The sequence below is a fragment of the Erpetoichthys calabaricus genome, chromosome 13, assembly GCF_900747795.2.
Source record: "Erpetoichthys calabaricus chromosome 13, fErpCal1.3, whole genome shotgun sequence".
Taxonomy (NCBI): domain Eukaryota; kingdom Metazoa; phylum Chordata; class Cladistia; order Polypteriformes; family Polypteridae; genus Erpetoichthys; species Erpetoichthys calabaricus.
The window spans coordinates 92,318,783-92,345,137 of NC_041406.2; the positions used below are offsets into that span (position 1 = coordinate 92,318,783).

The 26,355-nt window shown below is 36.9% G+C and overlaps 1 protein-coding gene across 2 annotated transcripts in view; it reads right to left on the reverse strand.

Annotated features, from left to right (window-relative positions):
* Positions 1-2,467: 2,467 nt before the first annotated feature.
* The window catches only part of plekhf2 (pleckstrin homology domain containing, family F (with FYVE domain) member 2), a 35,186-nt gene continuing 11,298 nt past the window's right edge, over positions 2,468-26,355 (reverse strand). Inside the window, exons 2-3 of one of the 2 annotated variants that reach the window (XM_028817256.2) lie at positions 6,829-6,891; positions 2,468-5,726 (exon numbers count right to left, since the gene is read on the reverse strand). In XM_028817256.2, coding sequence (XP_028673089.1) covers positions 4,967-5,716 — 750 coding nt within the window. In that variant the 5' untranslated portion in view covers positions 5,717-5,726; positions 6,829-6,891 and the 3' untranslated portion in view covers positions 2,468-4,966. The remainder of the gene's footprint in view (positions 5,727-6,828; positions 6,892-26,355) is intronic. The other variant, XM_051935748.1, reaches the window with a different exon arrangement.

A 26,355-nucleotide genomic window follows, 5' to 3' on the forward strand; every position in this document is an offset into this window, starting at 1 on the left:
TATTTTCCATATATTTCATACACGAGAAAGTAAAAATGTACAGCCTTTGCTAACTTTTGAATCTTTCATTGTGTACTGCCTTTCAACAATACTTTTATCATTGCAAAATTTGATTCATGGAAGTGAAAAGAAAGATGTGAAATAAAAGTAATCCACTGCTGGCCAACTAACAGAAGTAGGTTTATCATTCAATAGATCACTTCTGAATTTTATGGAAATGTCTAATTAAATGAACATGTTTTCTTTAATATATGTTACTTGCCCTATGTGGTTTGTAGTGATGGCAAAACTGAAAAAAAATTCAATCTTATAAATTTTTTATTCTGCTGGAATGGAAGTAAACAGTAACCAATGCTGGACAAAAGAAAACAAGATCAAAAACATCCAGAAAAAGTCACACGTTACTGGTGTCACATAATCCACACGTCAAGTCTTCAAATCATAGGTTAATGTGTAAAGTGCATACATTTTTGGCTAAAACATTGTTACACTAACACCTCCTGAAAAAGCAGACCACAACTTGGAAACCCTTTTGACTCTTCCTCGATTCACTGTTCAAGAGCACAGGTCTTTAATTCTAAAGTGCAACTCCATGTGAACATAAACAGCAAATTAAAGTATGAAGGGAAAGACTTGTGGAATTGAAGACCCACCTCTTCCCCTCATTTGCTGATCAACAGTCCTTTCTAAAATTTAAAAAGTCATTCCCAAAATTCTTCAGTTTCCCATTTCTGATTTGTGCTGTTTATTTCAGAACTAACTTACTATTTCTGCAAAACGCATGCATTGTGAGCATACAACTGAGTAACTGACATATGGATTATGCAACACAAGCAACGCGAGATTTTCATTTTCTTTGGACACTTCTTTAATCTCTATCAGAAGCTTTACTCGCTAGCTTTTCTTCACAAAAGCACACTTTCTACGTTATCACTACAAACTACATAGGATAAGTAATATGGGGGGGGGGGGGCAGCGGGGCGAAGTGTTCCTTTAAATCAAAGAGGGTTTTTCTTCCACAACATGTCAGGCTGAGACAGCCTGTTGAAATGAAAACAATTACATTTTACACCACTTACTGCATAGCTAGGAAAGGTGGAGATTGCAAATACTGCATGTTCTGTATACTTGATTGGTGAACGAATCCAAAGATTTTCCAAAGCTCAGCACAGTCCCTTTTGAAAAATTATGCAACAGACAGGAAATATTTTTTTTATAAGCACTGCATTATATTTTTTTCAAAATTAGTAAAATTACAACAATATGCAGGATTACAATCAGATCTCAGCCCTTTTGAAGTGTTTTAAACATAAAAGCACAAAAATGATGACATCCACAAGCAACAACTTAAAATTTAAACAGTAGAAAACAAGAAAATTCTAGTTTTTCATGAGGTGGGATGTAAGTTATATTCCCCAGGATACACGTCCACCTTTTGCACGAATGTGCAACAATCTATTTTGCTTCTATTGAACGCGGCCCTGTTGTAAGCTAGAAAACAATGGGTGGACCTTGAAAACAGAAAGGATCTGTAACAAAGGCAAATGCATGCAATCCAAACAGGTATGTCAAGACACAAGGACACACATAATAAAGAAATTCTCTTCATAACAGTTCAACAATAAAATCAACCATAACTTAAACATAACGTGCTTCAAAATAAATTAAGACCTTAAAGTAAAACCCAATTTCCTATGTCTAGAAAGTCTGCATATGTTAGAACTGTTACGCAGTAAGAGTAATGAAATGTAAAAAGCTGCTGATATTATGTGATATTGATCTGACATTACTGCTCCATTATTTACTTTAACATCTTCAAAAATGTTACCATGGAGAACAGCTCGGGTGTTTAATTCACCTTAAATACAGAACTCTGTAATCATTGTAAAGTGCTGAGTAAATCCAAGTCAAAATGACAGAAGAGGTACACAAAACTGAAAGCCAAATCTGAATACATTTACAGAACATTTTACAATCATGAGCAAAACCTTCCTGAATTTACAACTCATGATAGAATTGTTAAAGAAAAAAAAAAACACGAAGGACAAAACACACACAGAACTGTCAGTTGACAAAAGGATACCATCTTTAATAAAATCTATTCTGTAATTTACGGTATCTGAAAGTGACCTTTTTGTCAATCCCCCCGCCCCCCCAAGCAGATTTAAATTTTTAAGAGCATAGCCAGCTGGAAGCAGGTCAACCTATGTCTGCAAAGTAAAATGATCGGATTTAGAATCTTGAGTAATGTGCCCCGATACATCTCTCAAAACAATGTAGACAATTTTCTTGGAATACAAAGGCCTCTGCTGTGAAAAGAGAGACTGTATTTATGACACATTGTACAAGACCCCAGTAAAGATTAGAAATGATTTAGAAAAAGGCTCTAGATTTATAGAAAATAAGTAGCAAAGTTTTATCCAACGTGCAATTCTGTTGTAATAAAGAGACCAACAAGACAACAGCATATCATGAAAGAGAAAACCGTGTGTTTATTTTCCACGCAAGGAGGAAAATTTTCATTAACATTACTCTGACATCTCAAATCGGATTCCAAAAATTTTAATCTGTAATGATCAATTCTACTACTCTTTCTCGATACCGAAAAATAAGTAATTTTGCTGTATCTACCATTCTCTCTCTCACTCATTGATGAGCGGGCAGAAATGAATGTTCTCATCTCATGAAGTGCGGATTTGTTCTCCAAGTTAGGGGGCAAGAGAGTTTGCGGGGTCTAGTGTTTTTAACGTTTATTAATCCTATTCTGAGAAAAATTCTGAAAAATGTAAATAATAGTCCTTAGCAGACATTGGGGACTAAACGTCTAAACGTAATAAAAGATGTAACAAGCTAAAGACTTTTAGGAGGTGGTACTCTGTTGTGGAGCAAATGTATACCACCCACTGTGTCATATAAATAAGTGAAAAAATTAATGACAGAATCAAATATGGTGAATATTGCAATTCAATTTTTGAACAAAGCATCTGCTAGCATGAGTTCATGCTGTTAAAAATGACAAGTTACCCCACACTTGGGGGGGGGATTCGGATCTATAGTGTCTGATGTTTTCAATTAAATTTTAATGCCTGTCACGATTTTTTTTTAATATATAAATTTAAGATTGCCTTTAAGAAATTTAAATCCTTTTGGGGTTATAAAACAGTATGCTGCTGAATACTGCACACGTGAACTCTACCATTTCCTAATGTAGTGTTAGAAGCGTTTGTAAAGATTAAGGGTGACTTAAAAGTGCTATTCTGATTAAGGCCTTGCTAGGAAAATAAACTTATCAGTTCACATACGGCCAATGTATTAAAGTTAAAAGTGACACTGTTACCATTTTAACTGATATTTATAACTGAAAATGTTTACATGATGGAAAACTAAGCTGAGGAAAAAAAACACGTCCATTTCTAACACTAATTTATGAAACTTAACCATTTTCAACCTATTTATATAAATATTATTTAATTTACACTAGTGGATGGAGCATACAATTAATAGCACAAAAAGAAAGGAAGAAAGAAAAAGCTCTCTCTGTCAAGCTGGATTTTCTGGTTGTTTAAAAATTTTAAGCATGGCCAAACCATGACGGTTTAATGTATTTTTTGACTATGACTTCAGAATACATCTTCCTCAATTCTGCATGCAATGATCTTTACAGAAATATGACATACGCTTAGCTCTTTGGTTGCTTTATTTCAGTTGTGAACAATTTGAAAGCTGTGGCACAGGCCTGCACTGTTCATTGTTCTCTTGTCAGTTCCTTTGGTATAATATTATTATCTATTTTACTTTATTTTTTCCTAGTTTAAAAAAAAAATCTCTGGCAAATAAAAAAAGACTATCATTCAAAACCATTCATGCAATCAGAATAAGCAGAAGAAGGGTTGAAAAGAGGGAAAAAAAAGAAGAATATCGCAACAAGACAATGCAAAGCTGTCATTCCCTACCTGCAAGGTGATAATTAGGGGGAAATAAAGTTGAGATTTACTGCGTGTACGTGTCTTTATTTAACACCAAACTTTTTCATGCAATACCACCTTTTGTGTGTGTCATGTAGACACATGTGCAATTCCTGCTTTAGAGTTGTCTCATTAAGGCACTTTCTAGTTGATAAGGCCTTATATAAAAGGAAGAAACTTTCCAAAGTTATAGTAAAAAGTAGATTTTCTTACTGTATATAAAATAGTTTTTAAGTTTACAAATAGAAAATATTTGACCTGATTTGTCATCAGCAACGCTAGAAAACATAAGATTTTACTTTCAAAAGTGAAAGAAGACCCCATATTCAGCAATGGTAACATGAAAATATACTAGAAATGGACTTTATTTTGCATAATCTGTGAAGAGAGTTTTAAATACTGCTCTGGAAACAACCGGCGGCACTGTACACAAAACCGCCAATTTTAATTCACCTGATACATTGCAATGTGCCTCTGGAAGAAGAGTTCACATGTCCCTGCAGAAAAGTCAAGTTTTAAAAAGGTCAGCTTTGAGGCACATACCTTTCTTTAAGAATCATGGATTGACATACATAGATATAAAATATTCTCAGAAAATACCTTTAATCTTTCTATTTTCAATAAGCAGCTTGATATAAACCAGAGTACGAAATCAGCATGTAGCTTTTAAAAGAGTTATAGGCTTGTATACACCTTGCATGTAGTGACAACCTTCATGGAACTCGGAGATAAAGCAGCAAGATTCCTATTTTCTCCAAAATAAAAAAAAAAGAAGAAGAATTTGGAGAATTAACTTTTAGCATCTTATGTGGGATAAAATACAAACATTGCAAAAATCTGTAAAATATGGACTGAAGTTGTTCATTCTTGGAACAACTATCATTAAATTACAGAATTAAGCAAAACATGAATTTTCAAAGCACCATCCTCCTTATTCTGACACTTCAACCCCTTAACACCCAGACGTTAATATTCTAAATATTAGAATAAGGCCAATTTCCTCAGTCACTGCTATCATCATCGTCGTCATCATCAGACATATTATTTGTTGAAAATTTCGATGCTCTGCTGTAAGAGTCTGATCTTGTCGGTAGGCTTGCACTCAACTGCCCGCTGGAGAGCTGATGATAGCAAAAGTCGCAAACACGCACTGGCTTGGACGACTGGCTAGGAAGGAGGAATTTCTTCTCAGAGCAAGGCCCACATACAACAAAGCCACATTTACGGCAATGATGGCGCCGGTTCACAGGGGTAAACTTTATTTTCTGACAGCGCATGCACACCGAAGCTTCTGAGTCAGGTACCCACACGGCAGCATGTTCATTATTGGGTGCTTTCCCACTTTTTTCAAGTAGATCAGTCACACACTTGCTAATATGATTCATCCATTCAGATTTCTCTGTGGCAGTAGCAGCGTATACAGCAAAAGATTTTGTTGGTGTTTTTATAAGCCACCCATTACGCAGATCTCCTTCATCCTTAATTGAATCAATTGTTACATTTTCAAGGGGTATTATGTGCTGCTTGTTGTACTTCTTTTTCTGAATGACTATATTGCCATACACAAGGATATCATTAAAGAGAAAAAACTGCCTGGCTTTTGGTTTCTTTCGACAGAGTTTTGTAAGAACGCCTTCTCCAATGAGAACTCGACCAGGAATAGCCAGTGGCTGACCAGCTGCTCCAAAACAGCCCTCCACAACCGCAATACGTTTTGAATTTGCTTCGCTGTTAGCAAGTCGATCAACCATCTTCTGTTCCCTGAAAAAGATGGTAAACCATTAAAAACCAAAGCCATGCCAAAATATGCATCAGAATCAACATTTCCATTCAGAAGTGGCTTTATTTAATGTTATATTGGAATTTAGATCAATCATAAAACAAAAAATAAATGATTAACAATAAAGAGCTACAAGATAACAGAACTGAGGTCAACATCACTACTTTTTGAGGTTATTTATTTTAAAGATTTATCTTCTGCACTGTTAATACTGTGTTCAAGCTACAGAGGTATAGTAAATAAAGAAATATATTACAAAATTACATTGTATAAAATGGATTGCCTCTGTAAACTAAAAACATTTGTTTTTCATTTCAAAATTACAAATCCTAACTTTTGGTTAAAAAAAAGTCCACCACTGTAATGGGATTTTATGCATAAGGTGAAGCAAACAACTTCATTTATAGCAGATCCTTGAAAATATGTTGTGATTTCCATGCACTAAAACTGTTCTTCTTACCTACTTTATAATATACAGTAGAAGCAGCATAGGACCCTGGAAATTTATGCAGGTTATCATTATTGCCTACTGCAATTTACACCAAAACTGGTAATCTGTATTGAAACTGGCGCTAGAAACAATTCAAAACCTGACAGATCTATATAAAACAAGACATGGCTGACTGTTACTAGACCAAGCTTTGTTTAGTTGGGAGTCTAATAAAAAGAAATATTTTTAGTAAATGGAATTCAATAAGCAACCAAGACCACTTACATCTTGATTCAAGTGTTAAAGTAAACATTTTCTCAACAAGCATTCTGGCCTACAATAAACACAGCTTCTTGTTTTTGCAGAACTTTGGCACAAAAATACGCCATCGTGTTTTGAGTGACAGTGAACAGACCACTACTACTGACTGGACTCCATCTACAACTAAACATTTCACATACTAGTCAGCAGTTTAACGTTGCCAACTAAAAGCATTTTTCCTTGTAAAACACAGGCCAATCTATCATTTACTTACATAAGTGAATAAATAATAACAAAAAAAAAAACGCTTTGGATAAAAATATGAAGTTAATGTTACTTCACAGCACACAATAATGTAATACTTATAAGCTGAAGCAGACATTTTGCCTTACCTATAGAGACAGACTTCAAACTCTGCTTTGCTGATCAGGAAAATAAACTGTTGCAAAGGCGGCCTACAAGAAGAAAAGAAGGGAAAAAAAGTCAAACAAAACACAGTCAACAATGCTGTTTATAATATTTATTCTAATTACTGCTGGGAGAACCTCACAAAGTAAGCACCAAGTAAATATTAAAGATGTGCTTTATTTACCATAGGAAAAGCTATCAAGCATGAAATATGCAATGGATTTTTTTATTCTTTATTCAACAATACTAGGTAATCTAGTACTTCAATAGTGAAGTTTTTGGTAGGACTTTATATAAATATTGAAAGGTATTATATATAATGTGCATTAACGACTTGGTAGATTATTATTTTAGGTTTATAACCATTTGATTACCATGTACATTACCTAAAACTTTTCATACTGGAAACAATTTATAATTTTCATTAATAAGTTAGCAATAAATATTACATAATGCTTCAACAAATGATTTGTTCATCAGTTATAGATCTTTCTGAATTACTTAATAAAGCTGAAACTATACATCTGGTGAAAATGTTTACTAATAAAAGGTACGGTTTTAAAATATTTCAAAGGATTGTTTGCTTTTTAGGGCGGCAGTGCCGGTGGCACAGTGGTAGCACTGCTGCCTCGCAGTTAGGAGACCTGGGTTCTCTTCCCGGGTGGAGTTTGCATGTTCTCCCCGTGTCTGCGTGGGTTTCCTCTCATAGTGCAAAGACATGCAGATTAGGTGCAATGGCGATCCTAAATTGTCCCTAGTGTGTGTGTGTGTGTGCGTGCCCGCCCTGCGGTGGGCTGGCACCCTGCCCGGGGTTTGTTTCCTGCCTTGCGCCCTGTGTTGGCTGGGATTGGCTCCAGCAGACCCCCATGACCCTGTAGTTAGGATGTAGAAGGTTGGATAATGGATGGATGGCTGTTCACTATTTAGGCTTAATAAGCAATACATTTTCTAACATATAAAATGAAACAAGTCAATGAAATAATCTTAAGCTACTTTACAGAAGAGACGTGTCATCTATTTGACAATCATAAATATGCAAATCTGTCAGTCATACTGGCAAGGAAGAATTTCACATATGTACTCGGCTCCAAGCATAAAAAAATAATAAAGTCTCACCATGATTTATAATATGCAGCATAAATTATTATTATTAAATTATTTTTAATGAAGTTCTCTCTTATTTCTTGTTATACAGTATGAGAATTTTCTTTATAAAAAAAAAAAAAAATCAAGAATCCTTAGTATTGATTAATCCACACATAAGCAAATACATAGCGTACAGTTAAAACAATGCATTAATGAAAATTTTGCAAATTGTTTTTATCTCTCTGTTTTTTGTGGCATTATAATCATACAAGTAATTGAAAGTCCACTGTAGGGAAGTTCTACTTTATAATGAGAGTAACACAAATAGCTCTACTTTATACGTGAGAGTAAGACAAATAGATTGTGCAGAAAACCAAAAACTATTTCTCTGACCCTTCATGGAATGTGTAAACCAGCTAGGGACAAAATAAAACTTATTTTTGAGAAAATAATTCCATGAAACTGTCTATAGGAAACAAGTTGAAAGCTGATAAATCATGTCATTATCTCGCTTGAACTTGTACATAGTCAATAGACCCAAATTGTCAGAAAATTTAAACAACAGATAACTGTGCTATTGATCATAAAAATCACTGAGGCAGCATTTTGAGGAAAGGAGAAGTGTGGTGAATGGTGATTGCAAGGCCTTTGAAATAACACTGAGGATGCCTGCTGTGACTGTAAATGTAAAACATTTCAAGAGAAACTATGTGCAGTCCATTAAAAAAATCTTAAGAATTCATACTGGATGCCACTGATCTACACTTTTATCAATGATCTGAATCCATCTCCACAACTTCCCTCCTAAATTATACACATGAATAACTAGACAGGCACAAATTGCCTTCAGCTGCAGAAAATGTGCAAGATCAACTGCTGAGACGATTTCCACTTACAAAGAAGGACCTCTGCAACTCTATACACCGCCTCTGAATGAAGGTCTTTAGCACTAGAGGTCTTGTTATAAAGCGGCATTGAAACCAAAGTCAGTTGATAAACTTGTATTTCTGGTGTACAGCCTGCAATTGATAACTATCAAATTAAGTTGTTCAGCCCAATTTGAAGAGGCATTGTGCAAGTTTTCCTACATTGTTTTCTTAATTGCATGATGCACACACTTCAGACAATTTTATTTATTACTAGACAGATGTCCTGTCCGCTGCTTGTGCCTTCTGCTAACTCAAAACTCATTTTTATACAACATTAATAAAAACTTACAGCAACAACAAAAAAAAAAAAAAAAAAGAACACTGCAAACGCTGAACAGGACCTTTAAGGCTCTTTAGAAAGGTGAACTGCTTGCCTGATGAAGGGGCCTTAGCTGCCTCGAAAGCTTGCATTTGTAATCTATGTAGTTAGCCAATATAAGGTGTCACTTTACCCTACTTTCTCCTGTAGAAAAATCAGAAATATAGCCCTTACTTTCCTTTGTGTTCCATGAGAAAAAGAAGCCAGCTTTTGATTGCTGGAATATAGGCTTAAAAGTTCTAGCATAAAAGAGTAGCAAGCTTGAGATGTTACTGTCATAAGTGACAAGATAATTACTTTAAATAATATTAGTTATTGCTAGAACTGGTGATCTAAGAGTCATGCCGTGGAGTAGGAAAAAAAAGTCTCAAAATTCATTGTCAAGTTTTATATTTGAAAAGTCAAAGGCTGCCCATTTTACTAACGCTGTTAAAAGCCAACCTTCTTAATAGGCTGGTCCTGGAAGTGATGCATAAAAACAGGTGCAAGTTTCCCAAAAACAAAGATTAACAAGCAATTTTATGATGTATGAGCACGCAGCTTTTTTGTGTGTTGGACAAAACCCCTTTTTATTGGGGTGAGTATATTTCTTTTTTTAACCCTGTCCTCTAGGTCACATAGAAAAAGACATCACAAGCGGACTGAAAAACAACAAATCTTTTTATTACACTAGCTGTGTCAACCCATGCTGTAAAAAGCCCAGGCTCTTAGAAACTATTGAAATGGTCAGAAAAAAAAATTAAAATGCAGAATCGGTGATTTCGTTTTGCGGATGTGCTCGCCCCCCTGGTCTATCAGTGACTAAGCGAGTTTGTCTCTGACTCGTTAAGTTGGGGCCGCTTTGCCAACTCTTTGAGCTTTATTGCTGTAGCCTTGCACTTCCGGACTGGACAGACAAACACTTCCACGAATAGACGTTTATATATAAGATGGTGACATTTTCAGTACTCTGTTGGATGAAATTTGTGAACAGTAAAATGAACTAAACATTATTTAATAACTATCAAGCAAGGCCCTTAACCTTCAATTGCTCTGGCCTGGGTATGATGTTAATCTGCATCCAGGTCCTCCAACTTACAGGAAAAAACTTGGGGGTTTGTGGCAGGATTGGCACTCCAGCCACTGTAAAAAACCTCACACTGTTCCAGCGTGGTGCTGAGGTGTCCACCCACTGCACTTGGGTTTCAATCCTGGTGGCTCAGCGTGTGGTGGGTGTGGCAACATGCTATTAGCACAGGCTCCCACTGTTTTTCTGGTTGCTGTTTACATTCTTCTGCAAACCAACAGCAACAATGCTTTGCAATCTTTATAATGTTATTGTGGAAAACCCTGAGGGATTATTTTTTTTGCTGGGCATTTCAACAAAACAAATGTAAGCAATATTTGTCCTAAATTTCATAAGCATGTCACCGCTGAGCCCTGCTTCATGACTCCTTGTTCATCTAGAACTGTGTGGCCAGACATTGCTTCAACTCGTCCATTAAATCAATCGGGTGACATCTTCATCAAAACGCTGATCACCAACAATGATAAGACAGCTTACAGAGAAGACACATACTTGCTGACACAATGGTTCTAAGGACAACATCCAATCCCACCCTTACTATCAGAAAACCAAGGGGATGTTCACAGGCTTCAGGAAGCAAAAGCAGGCCACACACCCATGGGGTCAACAACAACAACGTTTATTTATATAGCATGTTTTCACGGCTCAAAGTGCTTTACAAGATGAAGAAAGAAAGAAGAAAAAATATAAAAATTAGGCAATACTAATTAACAAAGAATAAAGTAAGGTCTGATGGCCAGAGAGGAGGTCAAGGAGGTAAGCTACTTTAAAATTTCTTGGAATGTACGCAGAGCATATCCCAGCTGTTAAAGGCAACTCACCAATGACTCTAGCTCCTTAAAACTTCTAAGGGAAGTTTGGAACCCTCCATCTGTCCTAATTAACCTGCCCAGGTGCACAGTGGAGTACATCATCAATGGCTGGCCAACATCCTGGTAAGACACCTGCTTGGCTCAAGAACATAAGGCACTGCAGAAGGTGGTGAAGGCAGCAGAGAATATTATTGGCAACCAGCCGTCTTCTTTTCAAGACGTATAGAAATACATGCTGTCTTAGAAAGGCAGAAAGTATTACTAAACACCTCATCCAACCTGGAGAGGCAGATTTCTCATTTCTCCCTCAAATGGTACAGGGTAATTTGTGCTCATACCAGTACATTCGGAAGTAGGAGCTATTCTCTGGTTGCAATGTCACTGAAGAGTTAATCAAATAATGGTGTGTGTTCTTGCAACACATGCATACAAGAACATTGCACCGCGGTCAAATGGAAGGATCAACGATCTGTGATATACGCACATACAGGTCTAACCAGACACACATTTAACAGGGAAACGGTACAAGTAAAATTCAGGGCTAATAATAAAAGTGCAAGAGAGCTGGATGAATCACAGCTATCAAATGAAAACGCTATTAACGGACATTTGGACACGAAACCGGGCATATGTAGGCTTAAAAATAATGCCACCTAAATAATAATAAAAGACTATGACGAACACCGTCTGAACCCCACATTACTGATTCACCTTCACCACCTCATTTGCTATATATTGCCTTTAATTCCTGTGTGTCTAATCATTTTCCTCCGATGATGACACCTGGTAGGTGTCGAAAGTCAGGAATAAAAAATATTTTAAGATGCGATTCATTTTCTCCCTTTGTGGATTACTAGTTACCCATTATATATACACACACACATACATACCTAAACAAATACACACACACACAAGTATGTACGTGGAATTTTCCATATACTGATGAATGCAGTTATCTTTGTGTGTCTATTCTTTGCTGGTATTGTACTAATGTAACTAATCTGTGGAGACATTAAAGGAAGAATTTTGTTATTCTATGCATCAATGACTACCCTGAATAAACTTGGAACCCCTAAATCATTATGTGCTAATTACCCTAGTGCTTAAAGACACACTTTCACCAATACTCTGGATTGTTAATGCACACTGAATTCAAAGCAAATCGGAAAAGGGTTTGTTAAATTATTCAGTGCTTCTGAGAAATCCAGGCAAAAAGTTTTTAAATGCAAGCAATAAATATTTGTTTTTCCCAGTGATATTTCTCTGTGCAGCCAGAGGCCCAGCAATAACGTCATTGTTAGTCTCTCTTTTATTTAATCTTAGCCACTGTGACATTTTACTTGTTTCACAAGTGAAACAATGGAAATGTATTGAAATGTACTGTGTGTATACTGTAGTGATCGGCAATTGCTGGCTTTATATCCAAAACAACCAACCAAAAAAATAAGTCTGAGCAATTATTAAGAAGTGCAAACATATGCTACAAAACAAAATGTTAAAGTGAAGCACATGAAGATTAGCTACAATGTGAGCAGTGGTTTGATAAAAGCAGCAGATGGACACTTGATAAATTTAGACTTCATTCTTTACAGAGCAAGGTTCTGAGTGGAAGTAGTTGGTCAAGAAACAATTTAGGACTAAACTAATCCAGGTGTTTAATAACCACCAACCACCCCTTTCAGGTTGTTGTCTAAAACAAGATAGAACTCATCTAAATCATTACTTTTAATTACAAATTTACTGTTGTAGACAATGTGCCAACACAGCTGCAGGTTTGGATTAGGCATCCAGGAATGCTTCCAACATAGAAAAAACTCTACCAAGATTTGTGTAAAACTGCCTTCTAGCTTAAGTATCTATGAGTAAGCATCACAGTTTGAGTTTGAAAACTCGGATTTTAAACCATTATAAGATATAAGTTAATTATATATCATTTTTGATGGGATTTAAACCAGCTTCTGCTTTGCTTGATGTGATGGATGCTTCTAAAATGTCCCAATATATAACAGAACCATACTTTCAGGATGCAGAAGCAAAATATTTGACTGTCGATTCAGTATGGTGACCGGAAACATTCCAAGAATTCTTTGGGAAGGAGGGAGTTTTCATTAATGACAAACAAGCCCACCAATCAAAACAAAAGGGTGACACTATATAGCATGTCTGAAGGAATACAATGCCCAAATTGGCACAAGATGAAGCAAAACACCATTCTTAGGCATGTGATTATTGGCTGTTGCTTTTTCTTTAATACTTTAAAATTAAATTACAATCTGACAACACTGAAATGTAATAATATTTGTCAAGTTCTAAAACCTGAACTTAATTTTAATTTCACAAATATTCCACTTGCAATACAACATAAAGCAAACCAAAATTGAATTAGGGTCTGTATTTAAACTGTAAATAAATCTAAACCCCAGAAGGATCACAGCTCCGGGAATCTGGGTTCAACTACAAACCCGGGCCTCCAAAAGTCAGGGGTCTACACATTATATTTGCACACTCAAGTTTTGTCCAAGCAATGAGTTTGTTTCTACTGCCCAAATATGGACACTTTAGGAAAACTGAAAACACTAAATCGTCCAAAAATGAACAAGTGTGCAGAACTAACTGTGCCCCGTTTCCTACCCAAGTTTAGTTCCTGCATTATGTCTGATACAGCGATGATAGGCACTGTGATCCAGTGACCCAACAATAGAATAAAGAGTTCAGAAAATTCATGTACTGATGGAAAATCTCTAACCTGGATGCATTACCAAAGAAAGATAACATGTTGCTTAGCATGCAATTCTACAATAAATGGGTCTTCAAAGATATATATTACTATGGATATGCAATTTAACATATTACATTAGTTTCAGTTTGTTAGGTGTAAAAGGGTACAGAGTGCAGTGAAATTTTTACTTGCAGGTCTGATCAGCAGGAAGATGCCACACTGATGAAGCAGCTGATGCTCACCTGTGATGTGATGACTCAGCTTATAAAAAAAGGGTCTCACATTTATGTAAATTTAGCCAACACAAAATGCACCGTTATTTTTGTTTTTTTACAGGTACACTGTGCCGCTTCACAACTTGGTAGGAGACCCTGCTCACATAATCTCCATTAGGCATTCTCATCTCCTGCTTTTACTCAAGAGGGGCAGTGCCCATGAGGTCTATCCACTTAAAATGTAAAATGTAGCCACCTGCTTCAAAATAGATACAGTCATCTAAACACTGGAGTTCCTGTCCTCCAAGTTTCACTATGTCCTCAGCTTTGGACAGAATATGTGAACATAACACACACTAGTCATTATTGTATAAATTCATATGTCTATTTACACAAGAGAGAAGCAAAGTACAGCATTTTCCCAATCATGTTCAATTTTGCTATAAAATGTTTTGAAAAGAATGCACTCTAGCCATTATGCCTCATTATAAAACTTGCCTTTTGTTTAAATCTGTTTTTAAAGTGTGCTTTGCGTTTGGTACTTCATTCAATAAGCATCAAGTAAAGTTAAGAAGTATTATCCCCGACACTTATTTTTAGTAGTCCAAGGGAGCTATGGTGGATCCATGGTTTAAGAGAAACATCAATTAACACAAAAAGCCAACTTCCTGCTGCTTACTCAACATGTGTGCATAATGACACCATATTCTGCACACAATGTTTTCTTCTATGAACTGCAGTAAAAATTGCATTTAAAACTCCAAAAAAAAAAAAAGGAATGAACATTTAATCTGTTAGTAAATCAATGTGTCAAACACAGCAGTAAATAATTCATCCTGCAAGAGTGCTGATAATTTATTAATAACTTGCATTGGTAAAAGGCAAAAAACAGGCTTATTAAAAAGTTGACATGGACTGATTAGGGTTTTTTTATAGAGTACACAGAAAGGACTAAATTGGCAAAAAAAAAAAAAAAACCATTATCAGGACTGAATGTTATTTTCCAACATAATGTTTAATGATTTAATTATTTGTGTGTGCACATGTGTGTAAAATGGAAACTACTCAACATTAATGGACTCCAGTAACTACAAACCAATTAAAATGTATTTAAGGTTGTTAAACCATTAAGCACTTTATTTTATTAAGAATAGGAACGGAAAACGGTGAGAAAGGAATTCAGAAATCAAGAAGAAAAATACTTCTTGAGAGGCGCAGTGTGCATATAGAATTTCCGGCCAAGCAGGATTATATGTGAAAGTGATAAATAGATCAGGCTTTCCGATTTTTACGTACTATGGCCATGGCATCCTGATAGTTTTGTTGCATGTATCTTGGACTTCCTGGAAATGTGGACGGTAATATGATCATTTTGCCTACACATACGTTGTTATTTTCAGCGTTTGCTTGCAGTGCGTCTGATAGATTACATCAACAAGATCTGCGCGTCGAACTGAGATAGTTGAGACGTGCGCCCTCTGTTTTAACATACACATCTACGACGTACTGTTGGAATAGTTTGCCGCTGGAGTGCAAAATACTAAATGTATTCCTCATTGCTAATCTGTATGCGTAAAATTGGCATTGAGTAAGCCTTATTCACTTAGCAGTTCTTTTTATCGGGAACATGTTGTAAATCTTTGTGCCAGCCAATGTCTCCGTAAGGGAATAAAAGTGGGTAAACCATAGGATCGCAATTCATATTGAGCATGGAAATCTGTTTACAGGAGTTGCCTATTGGATAGATGCAAATGCCCCTTTCGGCAAGCGTTTCGCCATCTTCTCCAACGAAAATTGCTGCAACATCGGTGTGACATGTCGGGGCATTGTATCATCGTAATTCCTGCCTAGGGGTTTCCTTGAAAACCATTCGTACAGATGTTGGATTGAACTGAGCGATTTCATGCATGTGTATGATTTAGCGAAGGGGTTGATGGTTCTGAGCATGGAATCTAGCTGGAGAAGTACATTTTCGCTGCATGCAGAATTTGCTTTATTTTGTAAGTGTACTTTAGTAGCTTGTGCCGTGTCAAAAACATACAACTGTCCATATCCTGGAAAGGCAGAAGTGTTAGCATATAGTGGAGAGATTTGGTGATAAATTTGTCCGTGTATTTTAAAACAGTATGGTCCGTGGCCAGGAGGTTGAGTTATCTGTGCACCCATGGAAGCAAACGCTATAGAAGGGTTGTATTCTCTTTTAGCTTCTGATGTTTGCTGTGTAAGAAGCTGTTGTAAAGACACAGGTGGCTCCCGCAAGGGTGGCAAAGCTACTTTACCGTTGTGGCAGCACCCTGAGTACTTGTTGGATGCATTACGCTCAGCAGGCCAGTATAGTGCATGATATGGAAGAGGATGAATAGGAATCGAGAAATGCTGTGTGGGCGGGACCGGTTTTGAAGTGGAAACAGGACGAACCAGAAGAGAAATATATATAAGATGTGTATTGGAAAATTCTCCTTGTAAAGTGTAACACGGACTTACTTTGAGATGTATTGTTCATTTAATAAACAAAACAGTTGGCTTATAGTGATGGATGAAATGATTGGCAATCACCGACTGATTTACAATGCTGATAGACGCTACTTTGCTGATGATTTGAACCACGTGTGACTAGAACTTCCTCTGACTTGGGGGTTAATGTGGTGGGTGAGCCAGAATTTTGAGAACCTTATGCGTTTCTACTGATAATGAGGATCCACAGAAGAACCCAACTGCTGCACATCATTGAGACGAGACAAGAGATGCAGAGGATGTTCTGTAATGGTTTGTCTGTTACAACTTTTGTCAAAGCCACTAGCTTACTGCTGTCATTCTGGATGCATGAAAGGAGACAAGATGGGTAGAATAAAATCCTGCTTTGATTGTTCAATGACTGCGACTGCCTGTCCAATGTCCATATGTATGCTCTCATACTTTTACACATTCTCTGCTAAGAAGGAAAGACAATGTGATTCTCAATCTATACCTGTCCTAAACCCATGTTGTAGTCTTGCTATGCTATCTTGCCCTTGGTGCTCGCTTTAACAACTTATCCAATTCTCAGTTTGATCAACCGTTCCTCTTAACATCACCGACTGACAATGTTACTACCAGCAGGACAGCATCACCATTTTAACGGAGTAAGCCAACATTGCTACTCTGCTACTCCTTTTAACTTGCAATTTAACAGTGACAATACCCCATTGTTAATTGCCACACACTATAACAAGATACAGCACTACCTCACCTAATACAGCAAAGCACAGATGGCCAAATTGGTTGCTATGAAGAACATTACAGTGGAATTCAACAAATTCAAACTTATTATAACATACCAGATACACGCATTTACTTCAAATCAATTACAATGAGAACAAAGCAAAAATAAGAACACAAGGAAAAAACAGCAGCAGAAACAAAAAGACAAAAACAAAAATAAAGATTCAACCTCCACCCATTAAAAAGAGAGACTCTGGCAAAATGAAACAAGAAACAAAACTTAATAATAAAACAGTTAATGACATTAGACAGTCAATCACAAGCTCAGCATTATTATTCTCAAAATATTAATGAATTCTCACTATGTTACAAAAGTGAGAGTTTCATTTTTTTTTTTCTAATTTGAAATAATATAGAACATTGCTTACCCACTGAGTTATACAAGGTGGGTTGGGATTCTTCCAGTTGAGTCTGCTCCGGCATCACTAGGCGACATGCACTATATTAACATCATTTTGGACCAAAACCTTTACATGCTTCTTAAGCAGATTTGGGGTTACAATCACTCCACATCCATTAACAGCCATATTTAGTGTTCTCCCAAATGGCATTAAAGTGCCAATCAATAGTAACAGTCTACACACCACACTATTAGCATGTGGTTCCAGAGTTTCTAAAATGTCTCTGGTTCCTGAGAAAAGTTCCTATGGTGGGAAAGTGTCTAATTAAATTAGATTAGATAAACTTTTTTAATCTCAAGGGGAATGCGCGTTACAAACTATAAATTACTAGTGCTTTGCATCTGGAAAGAGCACAAAATATAAGCAAGACAGGCACAATGCACCACATCTGTTAAACCTTATTTATGTTAATAAATGATGCTTGCTTTAGACACTTTCACTAAAGTGCCGTTTTAAAGCATTTTAAATATTTTTCTTCCTAAGCTGCATATGTCCGCCTTGAACTCCTACCAAATAGCAAACTTATCAATACAGAAAATGATGAGTTGTCGCTTGGAGTACAATTAAGAAATATCCCTTTTGGTTATAATGATCCATGTCAAACCCTTTAAGGGCAGTGATGGGGGATATGTAACACACCAATTCCACCTCGACACTCATAAAATCCTTATTTCCTTTCAATGCCATCCACAATTTCAAAAATTCACTTCCCTTGTACAAGAGTGATGAAACAGTGGCATGCAAAGGTCTGGGCACCCTGGTGAAAATTTGTTATTGTGAATAGTTAAGTGAGTAGAAGATTAACATTTGGTCTTTTGGAGATCAGTTCAAGATGAAACATTCTTTTCAGCATTTTAAGCAAAAATCGTTTATTTTTGTTTTAAACAATTGCATAGTAAAAAAAATAAAATAAAAGGGAAGGAGCACTATGCAAATGATGAGGTCTCAAGATAGCTTTTTACTAATGTGTCAGACTTTAAATTAGCTGGTCAGGTCCCAGAGTCCTCAAACTTTGTCCTAACAATCAGCAACTACTGTCTTTTATTTATTTTACCAACACATTACACTGATTTTAAAAACCCTACACTGGCTGCCGGTTAGCTTCAGAATTGATTTTAAGATACTCCTCTTAACCTATAAGGCACTAAATGGTCTAGCCCCTGCCTACTTGAGTGTCTTGCTCCGTCGTCACAATCCCCCTCGTGTTCTTAGATCCGCAGATCAGCTGCTCCTAACCGTTCCCAAGGCACATTTTAAAGCTCGTGGTGAAAGGGCTTTTTCTGTCTGTGCACCCAGGCTCTGGAACTCCTTACCTTTAGTGGTTAGGCAAGCCACTTCAGTCACCACATTCAAATCACACCTAAAAACGCACTTCTTCTCTTCACATTGGCTTTTAATTCTTAACCTGTCTTATTCCCACTTGCTTTTTGCTATTTCTCTGTTTTATTGGGTCCCCTGACCTGTTTTTAGTGTCTCTGTTTTAATTCTCTCTTAATGTTTGTTTTTAATATTTTGCTTTTAGTCTTGCTTGTTTTAACTGTACAGCGCTTCGGTCAGTTGTAATGCTGTGTTTTTAAGCGCTTAACAAATAAAAATGGTATGGTATGGTATTTATTTTTTTTAAAGAAGAATAACTGTTTCCCATAAGCAGGAGAAGCTACAAAAAGAAAGCAAAGCATTTTTGGGTAGCTGTTCACTCAAGTTAGTAATGTAATTAAGAAATGGCAGTTAACAGGAATGGCGGAGGTGAAGTTGAGGTCTGGAGGACCAAGAAAACATTACCTGAGAGAGCTGCACGTAGGATTGCTAGAAAGTTTTTGCAAAGTCTGGATTGGTGGTGCAAAGTATAACCTTTGTCCTTCAAAGTCTGGATTGGTGGTGCAAAGTATGACCTTTGTCCTTCATGGAAGAGTCATCAGAAGAAAACATTTACTGCATCCTCACCACAAATTTCAGTATCAGAAGTCTGCAAATATGCAACTAAGTAAGTCTAATGCATTTTGGAACAAGTCCTGTGGATTGATGGAAGTCAAAATATAACTTTTTCGCTGAAATGTGCAAGGGTATGTTTGGAGAAAGAGATCAGAATTCCATGAAAAGAACACCTCTCCAACTGTCAAGCATGACCATGCTTTGAGCTTGTTTTGTAGCCAGTGGTACAGGGAACACTTCACTGGTATAGGGAAGAACTGATTTAATTAAATATCAGAAAATTCTGGAAGGATGCATCACACTGTCTGTAAAAAAAAAAAAAAAAAGCTAAAAAGGTAAAGATGATGTCTTCTACAACAAGATGGTGATCCGAAATACACCTCAAAATCCACAATGGACCACGTCAATAGGTACAAGTTAAAGGATACAGAATGGCCCTCACAGCCCCCCAACATAAACATCATTGAATATCTGTGGATTGAGCTCAAAAGAGCAGTGCATGCAAGACAGCCCAAGAATCTCACAGAACTAGAAGCCAATAAAGACAGAAAGTCTCCCGGCTGGAAACAAAAAGCATTTACAAGCTGTGAAACTTGGCAAGGGGGGTGTTATCAAGTACTGACAATGCTGGTGCCCAAACTTTTGCTTCAGGCCTTTTTCTTTATTATTATTATTTTAAAAGCTGCTAATGACGGAAATAATATATTTGTACTTAACATATTAAAGAAATGTGTCATCTTTAACATTCTGCTGTTTGGAAATCAGATGATCTTTTACTTGCTTAGCTATCCACAAACAGAAACAGGAATTTTGACCAGGGGAGCACTATTATATTTGACAACGATTGCCTTTGATATTCTTCCAATTAACAGCACTACAGTGAAATGTGTATTTTGTCTTACCAATTGCATGTACTGTACTCTCTCTCTCTAACTATATATCGATATATTATATATATATATTATATATATTGTACAGTAGAACATTTTGCAGGAAACCATTTTAAACTGAAATTTAGTATTTAATACGGTTTTTATTTTTACAATAAAGATAAAGCATGCTTTAAAAAAAAATTTGTTATAAAGGAAATCAAATATACTTATTTTTTTATTTCAGAATTATTTGTAACACCAACATTCAATTTTTTCCCCCAAAACAAATGCTACTAAAAGAAAAAAAATAAATAAAAAGTCATCACCATCACGTACCACTTAAAATGTAAAAATGCAGAAAAACATTAAACATAAGAGTGTGCTTGGTGTGTGGGTGTGTTTGTGTGTGTCCTGTGGTGGGTTGGCACCCTGCCCGGGATTGGTTCCCTGCCTTGTGCCCTGTGTTAGCTGGGATTGGCTCCAGCAGACCCCTGTGACCCTGTGTTCGGATTCAGCGGGTTGGAAAATGGATGGATGGATGGATGTTAAAATGGGGCTCTATTATATTTGTCTATTAAGAAAACAAAACATGCAGGAGCATGTAAAAATGTATGTACATTATAAAATCTTAAAATAGCAGTAATGGAAGATTAACAAGTGAATATAAACAAACTGATAGTTCTATTATACAGGTATGTAAACACATTAAATGTATTAATATATAACAAGCTGAAGAAATATTTAGATGGTAGCGCACTGTTCAATGCTGCTGCAGAAGCACTGGTGACCGGCCCAGACTCAGTCCAGTCCTTGACAAGTTAGTTGTGTCCCAGTTCTCCTCATTTAAAAAAAGCAGCATTGCAAGCATCTTCTTTTCAGTATAAATTCCTCATCAATACAAAGAAATGTTACACTCACACCTGTTTAACCACAAAGTTTTGTTGCATAAAGCAGAACTTGTTTCAGAGACAATTCTATTTTAAATTTAATAAAGGCAACAACTTTGAAAAATTAGTTGCGGGAGGGGACGATGTTATCTGTTGCCCTGAGTGTTTATTAGTTTTTTATTTTTTTAAACCTTTTGCATGCAGTTATAATTGGAGCCTTGTCTTTGATAAATTACATACAATGTTATTTTATTTGAATCTGCTTTTGATGGATACAGACCTGCATTACAGCATGAACACGTAAATATTATCTGTGTCGCTGTCCTAATGTTACTGGGACTTAATACTGGTGGGTTATCTTTCATGCAGTCACCATTATGAATTATGTGGTGGAATTTTAGAGGGTTGCATAAATGTTTGCTTGCAGTGCTGTGTTGCTTTGCATAGTATTTATTTTAGACTAGACATTAAGCCCGTTACAATAATGGGCGCTAGAACAGTAGTGCATAGTGTTGCATCTCTCCAGCAAGTACTGTGCAGTTCCCTAGCAAGTATTTTAATCTGTGCTGACGTGCAGCTGATTAGTGTATGTGTGGCGTCTCCCCAGCAACAGATTTTATGTGCGCGAAAATAAACCCACTTTTAAAAGTCATCCAATTGCAATATCATGAAAACTCGTATATTTAGGAAAACCCCTTCAACGACTGACACTTTACTGGGCCAAGCGGACATCCTCAGAGTGAACACTTGCACAACAACAAACACTAATCCCACCTCTTTGGGGAAGCTGATCTCCGCGTCTCAGTACCTCATTGGATTTTTCGTGCCTCATGTTTTAGGTCTTACCTCATTTACCGAAATCCGATTGGATCTGCCGCGCGATATTTTATAGGTCCTGCCCTCTCTGTCTTGTGTGTTGTGTCAGGCGGCCTTTGAAGCATTGCACTGTGCCCCGCACATGCGCACTTCACCAGAAGATACACACACACGGACACTGGACGCAAACAGGGGTTTTATTAAAGAGGATGAGAATCATTGCTATTGAAAACAAATAGATAATTTTCTTCATTTTGGCACTAAACTTATAAAGTGTCAGGTCAACATTACTTTTTTTTTTCCCCATGGAGACAGCTGCTGCAAAATTTAGAAAAAAAAAAAACATTTTTAAAAGTATTGTTAGAGATCCTCAACTCCTAAAAATACATTCAGGACAGTAATTATTCAAATGATTATCAATGCTTCTAATCCACAAACACACTTTTGCTTACTGAATGTGTCTGTGCTTGACTACAACATTCAACTGCAGTTTAGAGAAGTTTGTAACTGGGAAAGCTTAATGCCTGACAGAACTAAATGGAATGCAGTAATTGACACTTTTCGTGATTAGTGTATTGTGGAAGCCGTAATCATAATCTCAAACTACTAGGGGGCTGATCAGGGAGCACAACACACTTCCTAAAACACATTGGCTTACTGATGGCTTTCTTACTCCAAAAATACTTAAGGTGTCAAAGCCAGCACCACTGGGAAGAAATCACACCAATACTGCAACAGGCTTTTCGATGGATGCACTTGTTAGAAATCTAATCTCTTCTTCTCAGAAGAGACTCCAATCTTTCACAAATACTTAATGTGAGGCCATATACGAGTGGGTATATAACAGGAATCTGTACCTGGCGCTCACTCTAGACTTGGCTGCGAATTTCGCTGCTAGGTGTAGCATACTTACAGTATTCCGAGGAAGTCTGCCAAGGGGCATTCCGTGTCGGTTTCTCTTGGTGCTTATTAAACGTGTTCTGCGATTTTTGTGATGGGTGATCATAAAGAACGAGTTTGTGTTAAATTTTGTTTTTTCTTAGGGAAAACAGCTGCTGAAACTGTAGTGATGCTTGAAACTGCTTTTAAAGAGGAAGCATTAGGAATGACGAAAATCTTGAAAAAGTTCACAATGCAATTTATGAAGATCATCGTCAGACTATTGAAGAGATTTCTGAATTCACTTGTGTGTCTTGGAGTTCTTGCCACCTTCTCTTACTTGCCTGATCTTGCTCCGTGCGACTTTTTCTTGTTCCCGCCTGTGAAAAAAGAACTCAAAGGAAAGTGTTTTTGTACCATGAAGGAAGTCAAAGAAAAACCGCTGCAGGCCTGGCACAACGTTACTCTTCAGCAATTCCAAAAATGCTTCCACCAGTTTGGAAAACCGTTGGGACAAGTGCATTCATTGACATGGAGAGTACTTTGAAGGAGACTAAAGTTGCAGTAAGTAAAAATTATTAAAAAAATTTTTTTCAAATCTATTTTTGGGTACCGCCTCGTATATGAAAACTGGACAGTCAAGCAGGATAAGACAGACACACAGAAAGCACATTAACCAAGAAAAGAAGTGAAAAGTATGGTCCCCAGGTGCAAAGGCACTTTTTAAATAACTTACACTTGCTTGTCATTCAGCGATTTATTTCTTAGTTTATTTTCAGTCACTAGAATGACATTGTGGTGACATGTACATATTGAGGGTAACCTTTTTATCCAAATTTTAAGAGAAATTATACTGTAAACTGATATGCAGTTAGCTTATTAACTCTTTTAGGGCGGATGTCGACTTTTGTCGACAGGAGGGGTTGAAGGCGAATGTCGACAAAAGTCGACATCCAGGGATAAAGGGTGACAATCAGCTGTTAATGGCGACAAATCTCACTGTCACGTCACAGGCATTCCCTCTGTGCTTGGAGGAATGCTAGACTCGTTGACTCGGCAAATAAACATTGCGTGTGCATGAGTTGTGAAATGTAAACAAAGGCAAGATGGCACCGACATGTGAAAAGGCAGCGAAGCAAGTGCAGAAAAGAAAACACTTGGCAGACGTTGTTTTGCGCATTACCGCGGAGTCGGACTCTTGATTTTTCAGAATCGGACTTTATTGGCAGTGATCAGGAGATCGAGCAAGAGAGTTAGAAGCAGGCATCAGCTGATCAGACACCAGCCGATGCCGCACGAGCGGATCTGCTGCCAGTTGAGTGCCTTCGCGCAGCCGATGCATCTACGGCAAGGTTCGCATGGGATAAATACACATACATTGATCCGTTGAGAGCCGATATGGCTACCGGAGTTTACAAGACGGCATGGCTTGCTTTTGGACACGACAGATCACCAGCTGCTGTACTTCAACTTCTCTACAGTACTGTAGGCATGAGCATGTCCTGCCAAGACACTGGAACAGACTTTGGCTCGTGCGGCCCTTCCCTAGATTGAATCTGATAATGAACGAATGGATTTTACTAAATGTTTTTGATCAAGTGTTACAGCATCGTGCAAAAATATTCAGACCTATGTTACTGAGCAAATCCTACACTGAAATTTTACTCTGTAAAATGTTTTTAATTTACAAAACTAAACATCAATTTAGTTTTGTTCAATGTGACTTTGTTGGAAAAAAAATTTAAAAAAAGGAAATGGGCTTTTTCGCAAGTATTCAATCCACACACTTAACACTCTGTACAGCAAATTTTGTGTTAAAATTAAGTGTTTTGGGGGTAAGTATGTACCAGTTTTGCTTACTGATTCACGGGAAGATTTTCCTCCAAATTTCTTTTTGTTTATGCATTGCAGTTTTCAAATAGTGCTAAAGGTTCTTATTTTGTTTGAGGGAAGGGTTTTGATTGGGCAATTGTAAAATATTCACCCTGTTTTCCTTTGAACGACTCCAAAACTTCTGTTCTGTTACTTCTGGACTGTTCTGCTGAAAGATGAACCTTTATACCCACTTCTCTCTTTGAACTCTGGCCAAAAAGCTCAATCTTGTTCTCCTCTGGCCATGAACCCTTTTCCCTCATTGCAACAGGGTAATTCAAATTCTTTTTTTAGCAAGCTCTAGACACGCTTTCACATGATTTTTTCTGAGTAATGGCTTCTTTCGTCACACCCTCCCATACAGGCCAGTGTTATGCAGAGCCCCTGATATGGGTGACCGATCCACATTTACTTCAGGCCCAGCTATTGAGCTATAAAGCTCTTTCAAAGAAATTGTTGGCCTTTCCATGGTTTCACTCACAAGTCTTCTTCTTGTTTGCCATGGCTTTTGCAGAACAACCTTTTCTAGGCAGCACCTTAGTGGCTTGACACAGCTTCAACCCTCCTGATAATTAGAGCAACGTAGCCCACTGAAACAACCAAACAAATTGTTTGTACCTCTTTCCAAATTAGTGCATTTGTATTATTTTCTCTCTTAACTTTTATGGAATGTTGTATAGTCTTAACTTCCTTCAGATCCTCGTCAGAAATAATTATCTCTTTCAATACTTACAAAAACAGCATACTTTCTTGTTTTTAGAACACGAGATTTAAAAAATAATCCGGCTTGTGATGGCAAGATTTAAGCTGTTTTGATGCCAGCAGTTAGTATCTGCCTGAACAATAATATGGGTGAACCAGTATCTGTCACTATGTCAAAAGCTGAAAGAGGAATAGCAGAAGTAATTTCACTTTGATATGATTTAAGAAAGGAATATGACAACTCAATTGATTTCCACTCTTACCAGCAAAAAAATGACGTAGAATAACGGGACACAAGCTGGTGGAAGATTTCGGAAAAATACTGGGTGAGCAAAATGGAATGAGGTACACAGGGTACACATTCACCACCAGAAATTGCACCAATAGTAGAATACACTGCAATCTATATACACCAACATCTAAACTGCAATAAATGTAAAATATTTTGGAATCCTCATATGCCAGCATCTTCGTGTAATACAGTACATTCAACACCTTTTCAAGTCCATGGAAAAGGAGGCCACCGAGTTACTAGATAATTGGACTCAACGATACATTTTGTTTTTCAGTCTAAGAATTAAAGTATGGTCAATTTCCTATGCATAAAATATTCAAGTTTCTTTAACCAACTAGTTAGTGCAACCACATAAAACAAGAACTAGCAGTTTTTGTTTCCAATTTCAACTATAGCGGTCCAGTTTAGGACAGCTCTGAATTTAACTTTATAGTCCGGGGAGGCCAAC